General features: G+C 49.4%; 2 protein-coding genes across 10 annotated transcripts in view; both read left to right on the top strand.

The window, feature by feature from the left end:
• The first annotated feature begins 1,095 nt into the window (after positions 1 to 1,095).
• The window catches only part of LOC122392333 (E3 SUMO-protein ligase PIAS3-like), a 43,849-nt gene continuing 25,806 nt past the window's right edge, over positions 1,096 to 19,138 (top strand). For 3 of the 9 annotated variants that reach the window (XM_043387080.1, XM_043387073.1, XM_043387071.1), the window contains exon 1: positions 1,096 to 1,398. In XM_043387080.1, coding sequence (XP_043243015.1) covers positions 1,375 to 1,398 — 24 coding nt within the window. In that variant the 5' untranslated portion in view covers positions 1,096 to 1,374. The remainder of the gene's footprint in view (positions 1,399 to 19,138) is intronic. The other 6 variants (XM_043387078.1, XM_043387072.1, XM_043387074.1 and 3 more) reach the window with 5 other exon arrangements.
• Positions 15,587 to 17,274, top strand: LOC122392334 (trypsin-1-like). The gene has a single exon (XM_043387084.1). The coding sequence runs from the start codon at positions 15,614 to 15,616 to the stop codon at positions 16,961 to 16,963; it is 1,350 nt and encodes a 449-aa protein (XP_043243019.1). The 5' UTR covers positions 15,587 to 15,613; the 3' UTR covers positions 16,964 to 17,274.

The raw sequence follows: 19,138 nt of genomic DNA, 5'->3' as shown, positions 1-19,138 counted from the left end.
AGTGAACCTCTGCACGGTCTTCAGATGTCGCAACTTCGCAACGCCCTCTGCCAGAGGAGATGTCACAGGGAAATGAAACTTGCAGGATCTAGTATCCATTATGAGTCTCACAACTTGGATATCTCGGATTTTTCCTAAAGGTCATAGGATGAGGTCAGGTCATTTTGGTGACCTCACCTTAGGTATACCTAAGTCAATCATCAATGGGGAAAAATGAAAACTGCTATTCTGGCGCCGGGAACGATCTTCAACTAAAGCACACAGAATTTCGTGATTTGATGCACTCCTTGCAAGGTTAGATGCGTCACTTTTGCAATGTTGACATTGTGTGACGTCATTTATGACGTCATCAAGGTCATATTAGTTTTTCGCATATTATTATTCGCATATTATTTCGCATATTATTCGCATATTATTTTCGTCATATTTTAGCATAGGTATTAGTTTTTATAACTCTTGATCAAATTGAGCTAGCGAGTCGGAGAAGCCACCAATGGACTCAGGAAGACCTGCCGAATCTAATGCTATGCGACATGACCTCTTTCGACCAACTTCGTGACCTGGGGGTGCTGACGTGACCTTGACTTGACCTAAGTTGACCTGACCCGAGCAAAAAGTATATCATTCGACGCGCCTGAGCGAGGCGAACACGATGCTGCCAAAATTGCGGCTCTGCGGCCGTTTTTTGCGAAGTTATTCACCAAAAACTGAACCGTACCTTGGGGCACTTGACCTGACCTCAGAGGTCACCGGTTGACCTAGGACCTTAAAATTGGGTACCAATCTCTGCGTCTCGTAACGGCGCACACGCTCGTTTTCTCCGCGACGCGCTAGCTCTACCAGGGGCGAAACGGCGAGGGGGTCGTACCCCCCCTCCCTCTCGGCCGGCGCGTATGTATGTAGAAACTAGAAAACCAATAGGTCCGGCGAAAAAGCTAAACCGAACCGCAGAGAACAGTTGGCTGCAGTTGTCTGTAATGTAAAACGAATAAAAGCTGGCCTATTTTTATCCATGCTAAAACGTCCGTAGTAGGCTTGCAGCACTTTAGATTAAACAGTCTGCATTAGTTTAGTATAATTTGTTTGACTTTGTATGAGACGTTTGAGAAGCGCTGAGGCGAATTCAATTTTCGGTGTTTTGTGTGTGTGCGCGGCATGATATTTGTGTATAGAGTGTATAGAGTTGTGTGTGTAATTCGGTGATTCTTGGAGGATATTTTGGCTAGTTACACATGGTTTTATATTTGTTCTACACAGAGGACTAAGTACACTCATTTAAGCACTCTGAGTGCTCTGAAATAATCTGTAACACAGGATTTCCAAACATTTCAATTTTGTGATTGTCATTTGTTCATGTGATTCAAAATAAGGACAATGGCCGAGGTTGAGGAGCTTAAGGTAAGTAGAAGAAATAGTTTTTATTCATAGTGTCAAACTGTCGAGGCTGAGCTACACTATGCGTGACCGTCCAGGAAATTACGTGCGTGATCTGCAGATCGGTGATTGCGAGACTCCCTTGATAATTGACATCGGTTTCTGTGATTTTCCAGAATTTCTGTGAATTATTGTATGCTGACGTAATAATAACAACTAATAAACGTTTTCGCAACAAACGCTTAAGAATGCTATCTTCTATACTATTTTATTAATAATAAGTTTATTTGGTTAATAAAACATCAAAAACACATGAAAATTAAAGAGATGATTATTAATTACGTCACTTGGGTTCATACGATGCGCCACCAAGTGCCCCAACAAATGTCTCATATCACACAATCAGTGTGATATGATATGGAGTTTGGCCTTGGAAGCCCTCCCGACCGGACGTGTCCCGCGTGCTCCCCGGACCCAGGACCTAAGTAGCCGAAAGTAACCTTTGCTATCCGTTACTGATCCAACAATATTGGTTGCCACCTCTTGTGATTAGTTTGGTAGAAGATATAAAATATTGATATCCATTTGGTAAAAATACTGGACGGCTGGCGACATGTTGAAAATGGCGGGAAGGAAGAAGAACAACAAAGAGGCGAATGATGCGCAGGGTTCGTCTTCAAAGGCTAAGAAAGCAAAACAGAAACAGGCTAAGGCAGTAAAAGAGGCTGAAATTGAGGAACGCAGTGGAAGTGAGTGAGGATATCACAGATTCGGACGTAAGTAGTGATGGGGAAGAGATTATTGGACCTGTTGGACTCTGGAGATCTGCTACTAAAAAGGGCAAGAAGGGAGATAAGGTAGTGTATGTATGTACGGGAGGCAAAAAGCCATGTGGTAAGGTCATTGAAGGGAAGGACAAATGCATCATGTGCGAATGTTGTGCTGGGTGGTTCCACACAGACTGTCAGGATCTCAGTGCCAGTGCAGTATACGCACTGGAGACCTATGAACTGCCATGGATTTGCATATCCTGTAGAGCAGAGTTGAAGCAGAAACGCAGGCTGGTTAGGAGGATTGACAGGCAAGTTGAATTTCGGATGAAGGGGATGGAGAAGGAGATCACAAGTCAGATAAACGAGACAGAGCAACGGCTAACAAGAAAACTCTCGGAACTAGGGCTACAGTCTACGAAGGAGCTCGACCAAAAACTTGAAGTGGGACTGAAAAATGTGGAGTCAAATGTCACAAAAGAAATCGGCAAGAGCTCCGATGAAGTGAAGAAAGCTGTAGTAGAACATGAGAGGAGAGTAGACCGTTCCCATAATGTGATAATGCACAACATACCAGAGTGTGAAGGAGGCACAGTGGCAGAGAAGATGGAGCATGACCAGGAGCAAGTCAAGAAAATCATCAACTCTATATGTGAAAATGACAGGGAGATCAAGGTTGAAAGGGTCTTCCGACTGCAGAGGAGGGATGCTAATCCCAACCCTGAACCCCGACCCAGACTGCTGCTCGTCCGCTTTGAGAAAAAAGAAGATGCAGATCTGGTCATGAAGAACAGGTTTGGACTGCGTCATGCAGGATATCCAAACACATACATCAACAGAGACCTCTCCAAAGAAGAACGGGAGAAGAAGTGGCTACTGAGGCAGGAACTCAAGAAGAAAGGAAGAGAAACTCATATGATTTTTCGAGGCAGGGTCGTTCCCAGGAACGAACAGTAAAGCGCAACCAGTATCCAATAATAGGAGTGAAATGCAATGCAAGTTAAGCTGTCTGTATACAAATATTGATGGATTAAGCAAGACAAAGGGAGATGAACTTAATATTGCAATCAACCATTTCAAGCCACATATTGTGTTTATAACTGAAACAAAAATGGACGAAACCCAAGTTGTCTCTCAGTTCATTGAATGTTCTGGCTATACTGTTTTTAGAAGGGACAGGGGATATGGTAGAGGAGGTGGTGTTTTGATATTGGTCAAAGATTATATCACTGCCCGAGACTCTGCCGATCAGTACAATGTTGAGTGTGTATCTTGCCAGCTGACATTTGGACAACATACTGTGAATCTTGCGTGCATGTATCGACCCCCAAATGCAGATGCTAACTACAATGAAGCTACTAGAGAAGCATTGAAAAAAACTCAGTAACAAGCATGGCCAAGTAGTCATCTGTGGTGACTTTAATTTTCCCCAGATTAATTGGATGCATAATACTGTACAGGGTGGCATGCTAACAGAGCAGAGCCAGTTCTATGAAGCTACCCAAGATGCCTTTCTACAGCAGCATGTCAATTTATGCACTCGAGTCCGAGGAAGTAATGAGCCCTCACTCTTGGACCTCATACTTACTCGGAACTCCCTGGAAGTTGACAATTTAAAGTATAAATCACCCATAGGGGCCAGTGACCACTGTCTGTTGGTCTTCGACCTGCTTATAGAAGGCAATGAACCACAGTTGCAAGCTGATACTAGAAAGAATTTCTTTAAGGGCAATTATGAAGAAGCAAACAACATGATTGCTGATATTAACTGGATACAGGAACTTGGAGGGAAAGATGTGCAAGCTGCATGGGACATATTTATGATGCACTACAACGCTGTTGTTGATCACTGTGTTCCAACCCACATGAATAGCCCAAACAGAAAGCGCAGGAAGAAGAAATGGATGACTCGGAAGGTAATGGAGGACATACAGAGGAAGGAGCATGCTTGGGACAGATACAGAAAATCAAAAAGCAAGACCCACCTGAACCAGTACAAGAAGATAAGGAACAAGGCAACAAAGAGTGTGAGGGAGGCAAAGTACCTGTTTGAAACCAAGCTTGCCAAGGAAGCCAAGACGAACCCCAAGGCATTTTATGCTTATGCTAGAAGTAAAACCTCAATTAAAGAACAAGTTTTGTCTGTTAAAAACAAGAATGGGGCCGACACAAAGACATTAGAAGAGGCATGTGAAGTGATAAATGAAGAGTTTGAGAAGGTATTTACAAGAACCGCTGTCTCTCCCCCCTGGTCAGTTCTAACAGGTTTCCAGGGTGAAAAACTGACACAGGTGGAAATAACCAGGGATGAAGTGGAGAAGACACTGCGTAGTCTGAAGCCGTCAGCTCCAGGTCCTGACGGAGTGCACCCGGTTGTGCTAATGCACTGTGCGACCAGTCTGAGTACACCTTTGACAACTGTTTTTCAAGCATCACTGCAACAAGGACGCGTACCGAGGGACTGGACAAGGGCAAACGTGACACCAATTTATAAGAAGGGCAGTCGGAGCGACCCACTCAATTACAGACCTATAAGCCTGACATCTGTTGCTTGTAAAACACTAGAACGACTAATCAGGACCCGCCTAATCAGCCATCTTGAAGAGTCTGGTCTCCTCAGCATCCATCAGCATGGCTTCCGATCTGGGATGTCGTGTTAAACACAGCTCTTGGAGTATCTGTGTGAGCTAGAGAATGCGATGGATGATGGAGACAGCGTTGACTCCGTGTACTTAGACTGTGCCAAAGCATTTGACTTGGTGCCGCACGACCATCTTCTAGCGAAGCTCTGGGCAGCTGGCATTGAGGGCCCACTAGCACACTGGATTCGATCTTTTCTAACAAACCGTGAGCAACGGGTATGCATTAAAGGAACACGATCTAGCTGGAGGAAGGTCAGGAGTGGCGTGCCCCAAGGCAGTGTTTTGGGACCGACTTTGTTCCTCATCTATATAAATGATCTGCTGGATGGACTCCAGTCAGGAGGGAAGCTCTTTGCAGACGATGCAAAGATCTTTCGACGCATCAAGTGTCCAGAAGACAGGCAGCGACTGCAAGCAGATCTCGACAAGCTACAGGAGTGGAGCAACAGGTGGCTTCTTAAATTTAATGAGAAGAAATGTACTGTACTGAACATAGGCAAAAGGAATCCCAAATACTCATACAGAATGGGAGGAGCCCAACTGGCACACTCGGAGCAAGAAAAAGACCTTGGGGTACTAATAACCACTGACCTGAAACCTGCCATGCAAGTCGCCAGAGCAGCAGCAGCAGCAAACTCTATGCTAGGCCGTATCAAGAACACCCTAACATGTCTCAGTGAAGAAACCCTCCTGCCGCTATACAAGGCACTTGTAAGACCACGGATGGAATTTGCAATTCAAGCATGGTCCCCCTACCTCAAGAAAGATATCGTGAAGCTGGAGAAGGTGCAAAGGAGGGCCACAAAACTTGTCTCATCACTGTCTCATCTGCCATACGAAGAGCGGCTCCAAAGACTTGGCTTAACCACACTGGAAAAGAGAAGAACTAGAGGCGACATGATTCAAACATTCAAAATACTCAAAGGCTTTGACCGAATCAAAACAGACTGTGCATTTCTGGTCCTGGATCATGGACAGCAAGGAACAAGGGGACACAGTATGAAGCTAATTAAGCCAAGACACAGAACACAAAAACGTAACGAGTTCTTCCCATCTAGAGTTGTCGACAAGTGGAACTGCCTGCCTGAAACTGTCATACAAAGTGAGAATGTCAATCAATTCAAGAGAAGATTCGACAAGTACATGCTAACTAACAATGAGAGGAGGCAACCCTCATGAGCCATCCGCTCCCATGCCTCCTACTCCTATCTCTTCGGTAAGCATCTCTTCGGTAAGCAATCACGCAGATTGAGATTCTGCAAAAAAGTTTGTAGCTCTGAACTTTACATCGGTACGGAACATCCTGACCGTCCTGACTATCCGGCATTTCCTGTACTGAACGTCCGGGATTTCCTTGACTTAATCAGCATGACCCCAGTGTAGCTGACCCTGTGTATTTCCTATCAGCTGAACTTGACCTGCGTACCGATTTTCTGCAAAACCCGCAAACTCGTAGATCACGGACGTAGGATCCAGCATAGTGTAGCTAGACCTTCACTCATTAGTTTAGCTATCTATTGACAATATCTGTCACTGCTGAACATTATCAGCATTGATTTCTGCTGCAGACTTATCTCTGTAAATGTTCTGTGTTCGAGTGTACCAAATTGGCAAAGGACACTAAAGCATCAGAGCAGAATGAAAAGTGTAGCAAACCAAGCCTTTGTAATTTTTAGTGCCATGGATTGTGATGATTTGGGAGCATGCTTATATGTGCTGTGTAGGTATTTTGTGTCTTTGTCCTGTTAACATGCTGCATAATCTCAGAAAGGTGGTGAGATAATGCTTGCTGCATTTCAGCTCTATCATATTTTTGAGTGGGAAGTGTTCATTGCTTTTAGTGAAAATAGGAAGCTGAGAGAGCTGGTTGGATCATGATTTTGATGGTCTGTGCATAGGCATTTAGAGCAGTAAATTTGAATGTGAGGGAAGGATATCCAATTCTCCATGAGAACCATGAAGAAACCTATATCTTTCTGTGTAGGTACAGGTTTATTCTTAGATAATTGAAATATTATATTCAAGCATCTAGGATTCAAACATTTAAGATTACCTACATACTAGTACTAATTGAATCACAAAATGAGGACACACATTCCAGTTTTCCAGTCAAATTTGTGTAATATTTCTACAGTATGCTTGAAACTGGCGTGTCCTATCATATCCCGGTTTCTTCTTTTGCCTGATCCTAATGGCCGCAAGGCAAAGGGAACCCCACCAGGTAAGAAGACCAGGTAAGAAGACATATTCATCTAATAAACAGATTCAGAAGTTTTGTTTTTAATTCATAGCTTTCATGCACAAATAACCATCAAAAGATGTTATTGATGCATCATCACTTGAACGCTTCATTTTCGGCTATGAACCCTCGATAATTTATCTTTGCATCTCAGAAGGACGCAAAGATAGCAAATTCTTTTTTTTGCATCTCAGAGTTGTGTGAAATAGAAATATCCGCGCACTGTAGAAGTGTAGAGTGTAGTAGACCCAATGACAAATAAACCTCTACTAGAAAGATATGACACTATCAGATATTCCATCGCACTCCGGGGGAACTTGGCTATTAATTCGTCCTGAAAAATCAACGATGTCTACGAAAAATCACTTATCATCGAAACGAATGAAGGACTGAGTTAAAATGAACGTTTAAGTACAGGGTGTCCGGAAATTATTGGCCCCTTGTTCATTCAGCTATAATCCCACCGTGCGCTTTAAGAATTGTTGAAAATTTGCTAAGACCGTGCCTCAGGCTATCCAAAGCTGTCCGTTACTCACATAGGGGAAGGTGGGGTAAGACGGCCCAGCGGGGCAAGACGGACCACCAGCCCTCCCGGCTGAACCGCTGCTGGTATCTACTGCTTTATGCACTCACAATGTTTGTTTTCCTTCGTAACAATGGCCACCTTGAGCTCATGCTGCTAGGATGCATAGCTTTTGAGTTATTGAGAAAAATGTTGTTTTTCGTCAAACCGATCTAATATAATAGGTCTACGGGTGATTTAATTACGGCGCCTTTCTTGCATGCTAAGTTTCTATTTTGCACTTAACTGTGAAGAACAAAGTTATAAACTTAGTTATTGTCACACTTCAGAAAAGGCAAGGTTTTGCAATGTTGGGCTATTTGACATATACGTCATGATAATGACAGAATTTAGATTTGGGGCAAGACGGACCACTGTGGTCCATCTTACCCTGTGGTGGTCCATTGTATCCTGCATATGGAAAGTTCTTTTCCAAAACATTGACACAAGTTTAAGTAAGCTAATTTTTCAGGAAGGAGTCTTTGTTGCATGTGAGCCATGCATGCAAGTGCTCAGTTAGCATGCATTCATGCCAAACGACAATCAACACACATGTTCCCAGCTTTTAGCTGCACTTCCATCACACATGAGTAAAGAATAAAGGCTCATTTTGTTATTTTACCATTCTGGTTACTTTTTCTTACAAGAGTACAGAGCAGAAGTGTAACACACATGAACGGATAGCAGGCACTGCTGGGTGGTCCGTCTTACCCCACGTTTTTTCTTGTCTGAGTTTTTGACATGTCCCTCTTTAAGAGCATCCACCACCTAGATGTCTTTAATTTGAAATTTAGTCTTTACACATATCAACAGAGGAAGGATTGAGCATTCCAAAGACTATAAATAATATGAATTACGAGAGCAGTGTAGCGAGATATGCGGCCTCAAACCTTAGCTGGTGTTTAGATCTTGATGGTCGGGAACACAGAGATTTGCTCAGAATCGCGCTATATTTGACGGAGCTTCAGGCGATACCGACACGCACACGATAACAACTGAACGGAACGGTCTCACAGTCAGCTGACTAAACATTCATCTGACGAAGCCGGGATCGTGGCTACTAAATAATAAAGGGCACTTCTGCGCATGAAATTATATACGATATTGCAGTGCTGCACCATACACCTCCCCCCGAGTCGATATCACCGGTACACCTCCCCCCAGTCGATCACACATACTGGTAGGAGCGCCGAGTGGGGTCGACGACTAGCTTCTTCGGAGGCCGTGTCTGACGGGTGCTGCGGCGGGGGACATCAGGCGGGGTGTCTGCGAAGCGGACTTGCTTCTTCGGTGGAGCTGCTACTGCTGAGGACGCTGCTCTCGTAGTAGTGGCGGCGGGTAGCGTTGCAGGTCGAGCGTCGTTGCGCTCGTTTGTAGGGACGAGCGGGTGGCATGGGCGCAGGAAGCGCCTGTTGCGCCACAGCGTGCGCCCGCTGGGCAGTTTGATGAGGTAGGCCCTGTGAGTGCCGATGGCGACGACTACTCCCGAGTGATCCCAGAGTCCGGTCTGGCGACTCTGAACAGATACATGAGAGCCGATCTTCAGCGGAGCGAGAGGGCGGGATGCTACATCGTAGCGCTCCCTGGCGGCTTCTCGCTGATCATGAGCTCGCGTGTCGCAGTCGTCTGCGGCCGCACGCCAGCGACCGGCGAAGGCGGTGTGGTGCATCGGCACCGTGCTGCGGATGGGATGTCCGTATAGGATCTCTGCAGGCGAGCGGCCGTCTGTCCTTGGGGTGTTTCTCAGCTCCAGTAGCGCCATGGTGAACTGCTCCATATCCAGGCGACCGGATGTGCTGCACTTCTGTACGAGCCTCTTGACACACTTCACAGCCGCTTCGGCGTGCCCATTGGATTGTGGGTAGTGTGGTGATGAGACTATGTGGGTGACGCCCCACCTCTTCAGGAAGTCTCGTGTGAAGCGAGCGGTGAATTGGGGTCCGCCGTCCGTCTTCAGGCAGTTTGGTGCGCCCGTGGCGGCGAACACTTGTCGGAGATGATGCACCAGGATCTTGGCTGTTGGCTCGCCGTCGATGTAGATGGCGATGGGCCACCCTGAGAGTCGATCGGCCACGACCAGCCAGGATTTGCCCGCGTGTGAGAAGAAGTCCGCGGACATCGTCTCGAAGACGCGGGACGGTTCTGGGTCACTCAGCATCGGCTCCTTCTGCTGTGATGGCAGATAGGTCCGGCAGGCTGAGCAGGTGGTGACGGTCTCGTGAACTTGTTGGTTCAGGCCGGGCCAGTAGACGGACTGTCGGGCCCGTCGTTTTGTCCGTTCTATGCCCTGATGACTCGCATGAAGTCGTTGGAGGATGTCGCGTCTGAGGCTGCGTGGGATGAGGAGACGTGTTCCACAGATGATGACGTTATCATCCAGGGTGAGGCTGTCCTTCACGTGCCAGTACTGACGCAGACTGGACGGTAGATCTGCTTTCTGGTCGGGGAAGCCTTGTAGAATGACGTTCGTCAGCGCCTGGTATTCATCGTCGTGCCGTGCGGCTGCACGGATCTCGTCGATGAGCAGATCAGGTGCGGGGTGACTCTCGTCATCGGACATCTCCTGTATGTTGGCCAGGGCGATGTTGCGGAGATGAGGATGAGCATCCTCTTCAGCTACCAGGTCTTCCTGTGTTGGGTCGTCGATAGGCGCTCTGGAGAGGGCGTCCGCGATGCAGTGTGTCTTGCCGGACTTCCACACTGCTGTGAAGTGGTATGGCACCAACTTCTCGCGAAGGCGGAGAAGACGAGGGTTCTCCACTTGTGCCAGAGATTTCTGGTTGAGCAGTGGGATGAGGGGACGGTGATCGCTGACTATGTCGAACTCCTTCAGGCCGGCCAGGTAGAGGTGGTTCTTCTTGACAGCCCAGCAGATGGCGGTCATCTCCAGCTCGATAACGGCGTATCGGGACTCGGTGTCAGAGACAAACCGAGATCCACACTGGATGAGACGCCAGTGTTCGTCTTGAAGCTGGAGAAGCGCGTATGGCAGGCCATGCAGACGCGTGGCGTCGGTGTGGAGAGCTGTTGGCAGACCGGTCTGGAAGAATGCCAGCACGGGTGCAGACAGCAGAGCTGCCTTGACTGCCTCGAACGCTTCCTGGTGGACGCTGGTCCAGCACCAGTGGTTCTTGGGCTGAAGTAGACCACGCAGCGGACCGGCGGCATGCGCTGTCTCAGTTGAGAATGAGGCCAGCTGGTTGACCAGCCCCATGAAGCTGCGGAGGTCTGTCAGGTTCTGTGGCGTTGGGAAGTTGGAGATGGCGCGAAGCTTGCGCTGATCCACGGTGTATCCGTCCTTGCTGATGTTGAACCCGCAGTACTCGACCTCTGGCTGGGCGAACTGGAGTTTCGCTGGGTTGAGTGTGATGTTGTGCTTCGCACATCGCTCCAGGACGTCGATGACGTGCCTGAGGTGGGACGAGTAGGTGCTGTCGTGACACAAGATGTCGTCGATGACCTTGCAGGTTTTGGGGATGCCGGCCAGTGCGACATCACCTCGGCGGTTGAACTCATCTCCGGATGAGCTGAGGCCTTGGACGCATCTCTCGAAGCGATATCTGCCCCATGGGGTAATGAAGCAGGTGAGATCTTTCGCTTCTTCAGCGAGTGGCACTTGAAAGTAGCCATTCTTCGCATCGAGCTTGGTGAAGAACTTGCTGTCCTTGTTGATGTTCGTGATGACGTCTTGGCATGATGGTGCAGGGTGGGCGCCGCGACGTACGTGCTTGTTCAGCATCGTCAGGTCGACGCAGATCCTGACATCGATGGTGTTGTTGTCTTCTGATGGCTTCTTCGGCACGACGACCAGTGGATGACACCACTCTGTTGGATGGGTGACTTCCGAGATGATGCCATCCCGCTGTAGCTTGTCCAGCTGCTCCTTGGCTTTGTCCCTCCAGGCGAATGGGATGGAGCGGGGCGCGGTGACGGCGTATGGCTGAGCGTCTTCATTGAGCACGATCTTCATGGGTCCGCCGATCATCTCTCGAAGTGGACGATTGACGTCGAATACCTCGGAAAAGGCGGTCTTCAACATGTTCAGGTGCTGGTTCTTTACCTCCTCCGATGGTTCTCCTTGCTCCTGGTGCCAGACTGGATACGTCGGTGGCGCCAGCGTAGGAGAGGCGGTTGCTGGTTGTTGGACCTGGTTCCGTGTGGACGGACTGGCATCTTGACGCGAGGACGCCAGCTTGTTGATGAGGTTGGCGGTTGACTTGCTGGTCGACTTGCTGGTCGAGCTGATGTTGCTGTTGTCCTTCAGATGAGGCAGCGCACCATCGCAGCTGATCTGCTTCGGGAAGTCGGTCGGCAGGATACCGAGCTCGATACATCGATCCCATGACAGCAGAGCGCCAGTGATGGTCGGGATGATGCAGACGGTGACGGACGATGCTGTTGCTTTACCCAGTTTGAGTGTGCACAGGAACGTGCCTTTGCAGTCGAGTTCTTCTCCAGCTGCTCCGAACAGGCGATCTGGTGGCGGTGACAGGCGTGTCATGTCGACGCCAATCTGCCGGGCCTGCTGGGTGCCCATGGCACAGACCTCTGCGCCGCTGTCGGGGATCCAGGAGATGACTGCTCGTCCATGGTTGTGCTGCACCTCTATGTCGACTTTCGGCGTCCGTCTTGCCGACAGACCCCGAACTCGGATGCCGAAAAGGCGTTGAGATCCCCGCAGCGGTGGTGGTGGGGATGCACTCCGTCGTCTGTTGCGGGTGTTCTGCGGTGGTGGTGGGGATGCATCCCGTCGTCTGTTGCGGGTGTTATGCGGCGGCGTGTTCTGCGGTGGCTGTTGACGGTCTTGTTGCTGAGACCCGTCTCCGTGCTGTCCAGAGCGAGTCGTCTGGTTCTGGCCACTCCTGCACACCGATGAGAAGTGGTGGAGCCTGTTGCATGCTGAGCATCGATGGTTTCGGGCAGGACACATGGTCAACCGTTCATGCCATTCGCCTCCGCAGAATCGGCATTGTCTGTACGGTGACGTGTCTCGCTCTCGATGTGGTGAGATGTCTCGGCCGCGGCTGTAACTGCGTTGACCACGCCGGTAGGCTGACACCGCTTGGAGGCGATCGCCGGTGAGTGCTGAGGCGTTGGCGTATGCGTTTTCACGCGCACGGCAGATGTCGACCGTCTTCTGCAGCGTGAGGTTTGTTTCCGACAGCAGGGTTTGGACGGCAGCTTCGTCACACAGCCCAGTGATGAGGCGATCACGGAGTCGGTCTTCGGTGCAGTGTTTGCAAAAGTCGCAGAACTCCGATATCTCCTTCAACGCGATGAGGTAGTCGTCAAACGGTTCGTCGGTTGCTTGGTTGCGACGGTAGAAGTCGCGCCTGTCCAGGATGACGTTGCGTTGACTCCGCAGGTGTTTTTCCATGGCTGAGATGGTTTCATCCAGGTCGGAAGTATCCGTGACGTCGCTGAGGCCGAACTTGATGATTCGGTACCATTCGTCGTCGACGATGGTGTATAGAGACGCGCGCTGTTCCTTTTGTGACAGCTTGTCTACACCGGTCAGCATGTTGTAGCCGTTGAGTCGTTCCTTCCAGGTCGAAAACTCCCTGAGGCTGGCGCCGCCAGATAGACGCGGCGCTGGCGTAGCTGAGGCCGGAAGTTTCGGGCGATTTGCTGAGGTTTCATCACGGCGATTGTTCGTAGAAACTGCAGTAGAGGTAGCTGCAGCCTGTGTTTCAACGATTGCCGCTAGACGTTCTTCTCGCTGGTTAGCAGTCTCCGCTTGTTGGCGAATCAGCTCCGTCAGACTGACAAGTGCAGCTGTGAAGTCTTCCATAGTCGTGGCGATCAAAACGTTCAGCGGCCGGCGGGGCTCGAACCCGCGTCACTACTCGCGGCCGGCGCACAGGCCGGGCGCCTTTGACCGCTAGGCCACGGACACCTGAGTGCAGGTCGGGACCAGGTGCGAGTGATTCCGCGCCCAGTAGTGTCACTGGCCGCCGCTAGGTGGCTAGGTCGACTGTCATCTACCGCCGAGCCGCGTGGCCGCGCTGGGGCAAGGACAGATCATCCACGTTAATCACACAATTATGAACCAATGTCAGCGAAATTCAGCACGAGTAATGAACACCGACCGACCGCGCCATGTTTAGATCTTGATGGTCGGGAACACAGAGATTTGCTCAGAATCGCGCTATATTTGACGGAGCTTCAGGCGATACCGACACGCACACGATAACAACTGAACGGAACGGTCTCACAGTCAGCTGACTAAACATTCATCTGACGAAGCCGGGATCGTGGCTACTAAATAATAAAGGGCACTTCTGCGCATGAAATTATATACGATATTGCAGTGCTGCACCATACAGCTGGTCCGTCTTACCCCACCTTCCCCTAACCGGTAACCCGGTCACCTGACCTTGACACTTGCGAGGCGCCAGAGGCCAGTGCTTGGCAGGCGTAACTCGCACCTGAACGTGGTGTCTACTATGACGAAAGAAACTCTTTGACAAAGCGGCATCGCGCTGAAGTTATGGTGAACACTGGAATGAAGTAAAATCGAATCCTCTGTCCTAATCCCAATCGAAAACCAATGAGGAATCATGCAGGAGGAGCTCAGCAAGATTGAACCAGCTCCCAACGAAAACGGATTTGAGAGGAGCCTGTTAAAGGTGTGGCTGAACATCAGCGCGGATACTCGGGACATCTAACATCTTGATCTATGGAATACCAAAGCGGATGAGGGAATGGGTAGGACAGGTTAGGGGATAAATCGGTAAATAAACCATGACCAGCGGACTCTTTGTTTATTAATTATGGCGGCGAGCTGATGGAGGGGCAAATAATATCCGGACACGGGACACCCTGTAGGTATGTTATGAAATATACTTCGATATTGACTTGTAAAGTTTAAACTATCATTTTTAGTAAATACTAATGCGAAACAAATGCATTTTACTGACATAAAGATATACTTCGCGAAGCAATCGACAATTTTTTTCCCAATCACCATTCCATTAGTCTAGAATAGTCGCTGTTCCCCTGAAGTCGCCCTTTTACGGATCACCGTTTCAAACAATCGCTCATACCTATGTACATGTGAGTCACTTTTCTACAGATCGCTCTAAACGCGGTCGCTATTTTGAGCGAGCCGCTGTTTTTCTGTCGCTTTTTAAAGTTGCTGTTTGCTGAGTCGCTGTTTGAGATGTCAGCCTTTTTTATATCAAATCAGTCATCTTGGAGAGCTTTTGCTGTCAGCTTTATCAGCTAGGAAATGTTGTGGCCACAATTTTCCAACCGCCATGAGATATATAATTCATAGGTGCACACTGCACATAGATTTCAGTAGAAAGTTTTCTGTCGTGTTCATTTTCTTCTCCTTTTAGAGTCTCTGCCACCTTTTTCTTTTACTGTTCACTGTGTTATAGATAGGTACTCACCCCCTTCACTACTCCTCCCTGTACCAGTTCCACCGCGGCATCTCCACACTCCACAGCCCAGGAACGGGAGTTGCGCTTCGTTCACCTGCTTCGCCGACCTGACTTCTCAGACTTCTCACCTGACCAGGTTTCACCTCCTCGTGAGCCATGCAGGGCTGAATGCGTTTGAGAGCCGTGACTTGGTGAGAGTTTGTTGGAGCTAGTAATTATGCATACCAATTTCTGCACTGTGGCCTTGGCCGTTTCAGAAATATTAACACAAAAGCAGTCTAGTGCCCATCAACAAGTTTCGGCTGGGACACGGTGTAAATGTGGAATGAAACCAACTGAGGCTGGTTGAAACACATGTCCCTTAATCACTCTGACAGCTGCATGTGTCTGCAGTGGGCGCTCTAGACCCAAGGACAAGCAAATCGCGCCATGCGCTGATGGGACGGCTGTGACAAATGGCGCAAAGCAATGCGCTGTTTGTGACAGCATAGGTCACCCTGGCCGTCGAAGGGCCGACTCATCCCGTAGCCACCGTCATGGTGCCCACGATGCTGGGCACACCTGGGCTGGGACTGACTGGTATAAAAGGGCCGTCCGGCCGTCGATTGGTACCTCTGTCCTCCTCTGTAGTCAGAACCATGCGTTGTTTGGCGATCGCCTGCTGCTGCCTGCTGGCGGCCGCCGCTCTGGGCAAGCCGCAGGCCAAGCCTGACGCAATGTCCCAGGCCAAGCCTGAGGAAAAGCCCCAGGCCAAACCCCAGGAAGAATGGAGGAAACCCGAGCCTACCGACGACTTCGATGCCACGACTATTCCCGCTGTCCCATTTGAAATGAAGACCTTGGAGAAGAATAACGACCTGGAGCCACTTCCTGTGAATAGAACCGGCGGGGCTCGCGCCGTGTACGAGATCACTCTGGCTACGGGGAACTACTTCTGGACATCTCCGAACCATCCGAGCAACTATCCCAACAACTATGACATCGGTTTAAGGCTTACGGGCAGCGCTGGACAGCTCATCACAATTAGTTGCGATCCGTTTAGGCTAGAGAGTCATGACAGATGCGCTTGGGACTACTTGTCCATCAACGGCCAAAGGTACTGCGGCACCAGGACGGAACCCACTATCAGAAGCAGCACCCAGCTCAACGTTGACTTCCACACAGACGCTTCAGTGACCGCCTCGGGCTTCTACTGTCTAATCGTGGTGCCGCAACCCAGATCTGCCTCTGGCTGCGAGTGCGGCATCCGGCAGAACGCTCGTGTAGTGGGCGGCGAGGACGCTGCGCGTGGCCAGTTCCCGTGGCAGGCCGGTCTCGTCCTGCGCGGCAGTACACGCACTTTCTGCGGAGGCAGCCTCATCAACAACCGCTACGTGCTGACGGCGGCCCATTGCACCGTGATCTTTAGCCCAAGCGAGATCCAGGTGATGCTTGGCGACCTGCGCATCGGCACCTCCGACGTCGGCGAACAGCGCTTCTCGGTCCAGCAGATCATCGAACACCCGCTGTACACGAGCGCTACGACCAGCGGCTGGGACTTCTCGCTGCTGAAGCTGACCCGCACCATCACTTTCACCAGCACCGTCTCGCCTGTCTGTTTGCCGACCATCCGCCAGACTTACGCCGGTGCCGAGGCCACCGCCAGCGGCTACGGTCGCCTGGGCGCCACCGAGCCTCAGGCCACCACCCTGCAGTTCGTGCAGTTGCCTGTCTGGAGTCAGGCCGCCTGCCAGAGCTTGTACGGCCCCACACTCAAGAGCAGCATGATCTGCGCCGGTGGCTACCCGGAGGGCGGCAGGTCGGTCTGCAATGGCGACAGCGGCGGTCCGCTGGTGTCCGACGTCTCCGGTCGCTCCCAGCTGATTGGTGTCGTCTCGTTCGGCGTGCCGTGCGCCCTGTCCTACATCCCTGACGTGTACGCCCGCGTCACAGAGGCTCTGTCCTGGATCGCGACGAACACAGCCGATGCCGAGTACTGTAACGCCTGAGGCCGCCCAAGACCGGCGCTGCAGCGCCTTAGACCGCCTGAGCCACAGCGGCTGGGACCGCTGCCAGCGGCTTGGATCGCCTGAGGCCAATGCCACAGCCCCTAGGGTCGGTGTATGTAGCGCCTGGGTCCGTCGATGGCCAGTGTTCGTTCCCACTGTCTGCGTAAAAGAGGTGGTTTAACTATGACAGACTTCTGGGCTTTTACCTCATCTCCGGTTGGTTTTGCTGTGTATCTTCTATGGTTATATATTGTTTTCTGCCTGATCTGGTATGAGTTAATACACTGCGTGACATAAAAAACTAAGCATTTTCGTTTGCTGGTCGTCGCATAACCCGCGCCGCGCCGGTCCGGGACGGGGTGTAAGAACACCCCTAGTCTAACTCGGCTACTGGGCCACGAAGTTAAACGCGGTAGATGGCATTATAAAGAGCGTCAAAAATGAAGTAGAAAGTACTTCGGTCATGCTAAGGCTAGGTTAGGGGTCAGGCTACGACGGTCGACAAAAATCAAATTTTGCTTATTTCAACTTTTTTTTACGAATTGGCGCATAACTCGGGAGTCAATACAACCACATTGGCGCAAGAGGGCGCACGTAATAACCATTTGAGATTTGACATAAGATCAACGGCTTAGCCTCCACAGGGCAAAAGATTGAAAGTGGCGTTTTCACATTTTTTTCTGCAGTGACTTAACCCAAAATTGGCACGACACTTATTTTGCCGACGTCGTGTTCCTCTTGTCGAGATATACGTTGAGTGAACTGAAATGTGACCTTAAAGGTCATTTGAGAATTTGACCTAAGGTCAAGGTCATGACCTAGTCCTGACTGGGAAAGGTTATGCTGCATATCAGTCGCTCGTATCCAGATGAACAGGTGCTCGGTGTTTTCATCGCTCAAGTAGGTATGTCTATCAAAAGTTATCATAAAATAAAAACTGCCGGAGACCTTGCATAATGTATATATACTGTATAGTCTGAGATGAATATAAGGACATAAAGGAGGGTAACGGACAGTAGCGTCAAAACACCTTCAATTAAGGGGGGGGGGCGGCACTGCCGACTTTTGGTCCCATTCTTTCCATGCAACGCCCATAGGGCTAATGTTAAAATGCCAAAATCAAAGGGGGGCACGGTGCCCCGGTGCTCTCCCCGTTCCGCCGCCTATCGTAACGGGTGCAATTTTCCGATTCAGTGTGGCATGTTTGCCTGTAACCCGATGTTTGGGAGTATTTAGTATGATGTTCGTCGAGTAGACGCGCATTTTCCTTAGTAGACGTATAAATTTGTTTTAGGTCACTTTAAAGGAAGGGTGCCACCTTCCGAAATTTTTGTTCTATGAATCTATTTTAATTATTTGAATTTTTAGACGTGGTTAGCGCGTCCACAATATACAAAAAACCGAAACATTGCATTTAATACATTGGCCAAAAAAAAAGATCGTTGTTTATATCACCACTACAACTCAAGGTCGTTTGATGTGGCAGCTAGGACGGCTGGCATATCCTGTTGTCATGGCAACATATCATTCTGCCATTTGCATTGATGGCGCAACTGAGACAAAAAGATGAACAAATAAAAAGGAAGAAGATAACATGATTTGAACTAAGTTGTAGGTAACCAAGTAGGTAACTGTTGGCCATATTTGCCAACAGTTAAAGAACATCAAATAAGTCGAGTAAAGGTTTTTCCTTTACAATGCTTAAGAGATCTATGGAACCCTTCACCCTTCATGCAACTTACTAGAAAAACTTCCCAATTAAAATTTTAAAACTTAAGTGTATACCATAAAGAAAAAATATACCCTTTCAAAATGATAAAACATGCTTCAAAAGTATAACTTTTATACATACCTTTGCTGATTTCATGTTTTATAAAATACCCTTAACACGACGAGGAAATAGTGCTGAAGATTTTTGCCTGCCCGAATGCTGGCAGCAAAACTCGCAAATGATAACTTCACGTGCGGATTCAATGCTGACCGTCTCGAGCATAGGTAAGTGAAGCCGGTTTTTAGGTTCATGTGAGGCTAATCTTGTAAAAACTGCGTTGTGTCCAAAAGGTGGCACCCTTCCTTTAACCCTCGCCTGTATAGGGGGGGGGGGGCGAATGGACCCCCTAGGTTTTCGCGAATAACTCGCGTAAAAAGCGGCAATCGCGACGAAAATTTCAGTAC

The sequence above is a fragment of the Amphibalanus amphitrite genome, unplaced genomic scaffold (assembly GCF_019059575.1).
Source record: "Amphibalanus amphitrite isolate SeventyFive unplaced genomic scaffold, NRLGWU_Aamphi_draft 000482F_arrow, whole genome shotgun sequence".
Taxonomy (NCBI): Eukaryota; Metazoa; Arthropoda; class Thecostraca; order Balanomorpha; family Balanidae; genus Amphibalanus; species Amphibalanus amphitrite.
The sequence above is the reverse complement of the archived record's forward strand: the minus strand, read 5'-3'. Positions and strand labels throughout refer to the sequence as shown.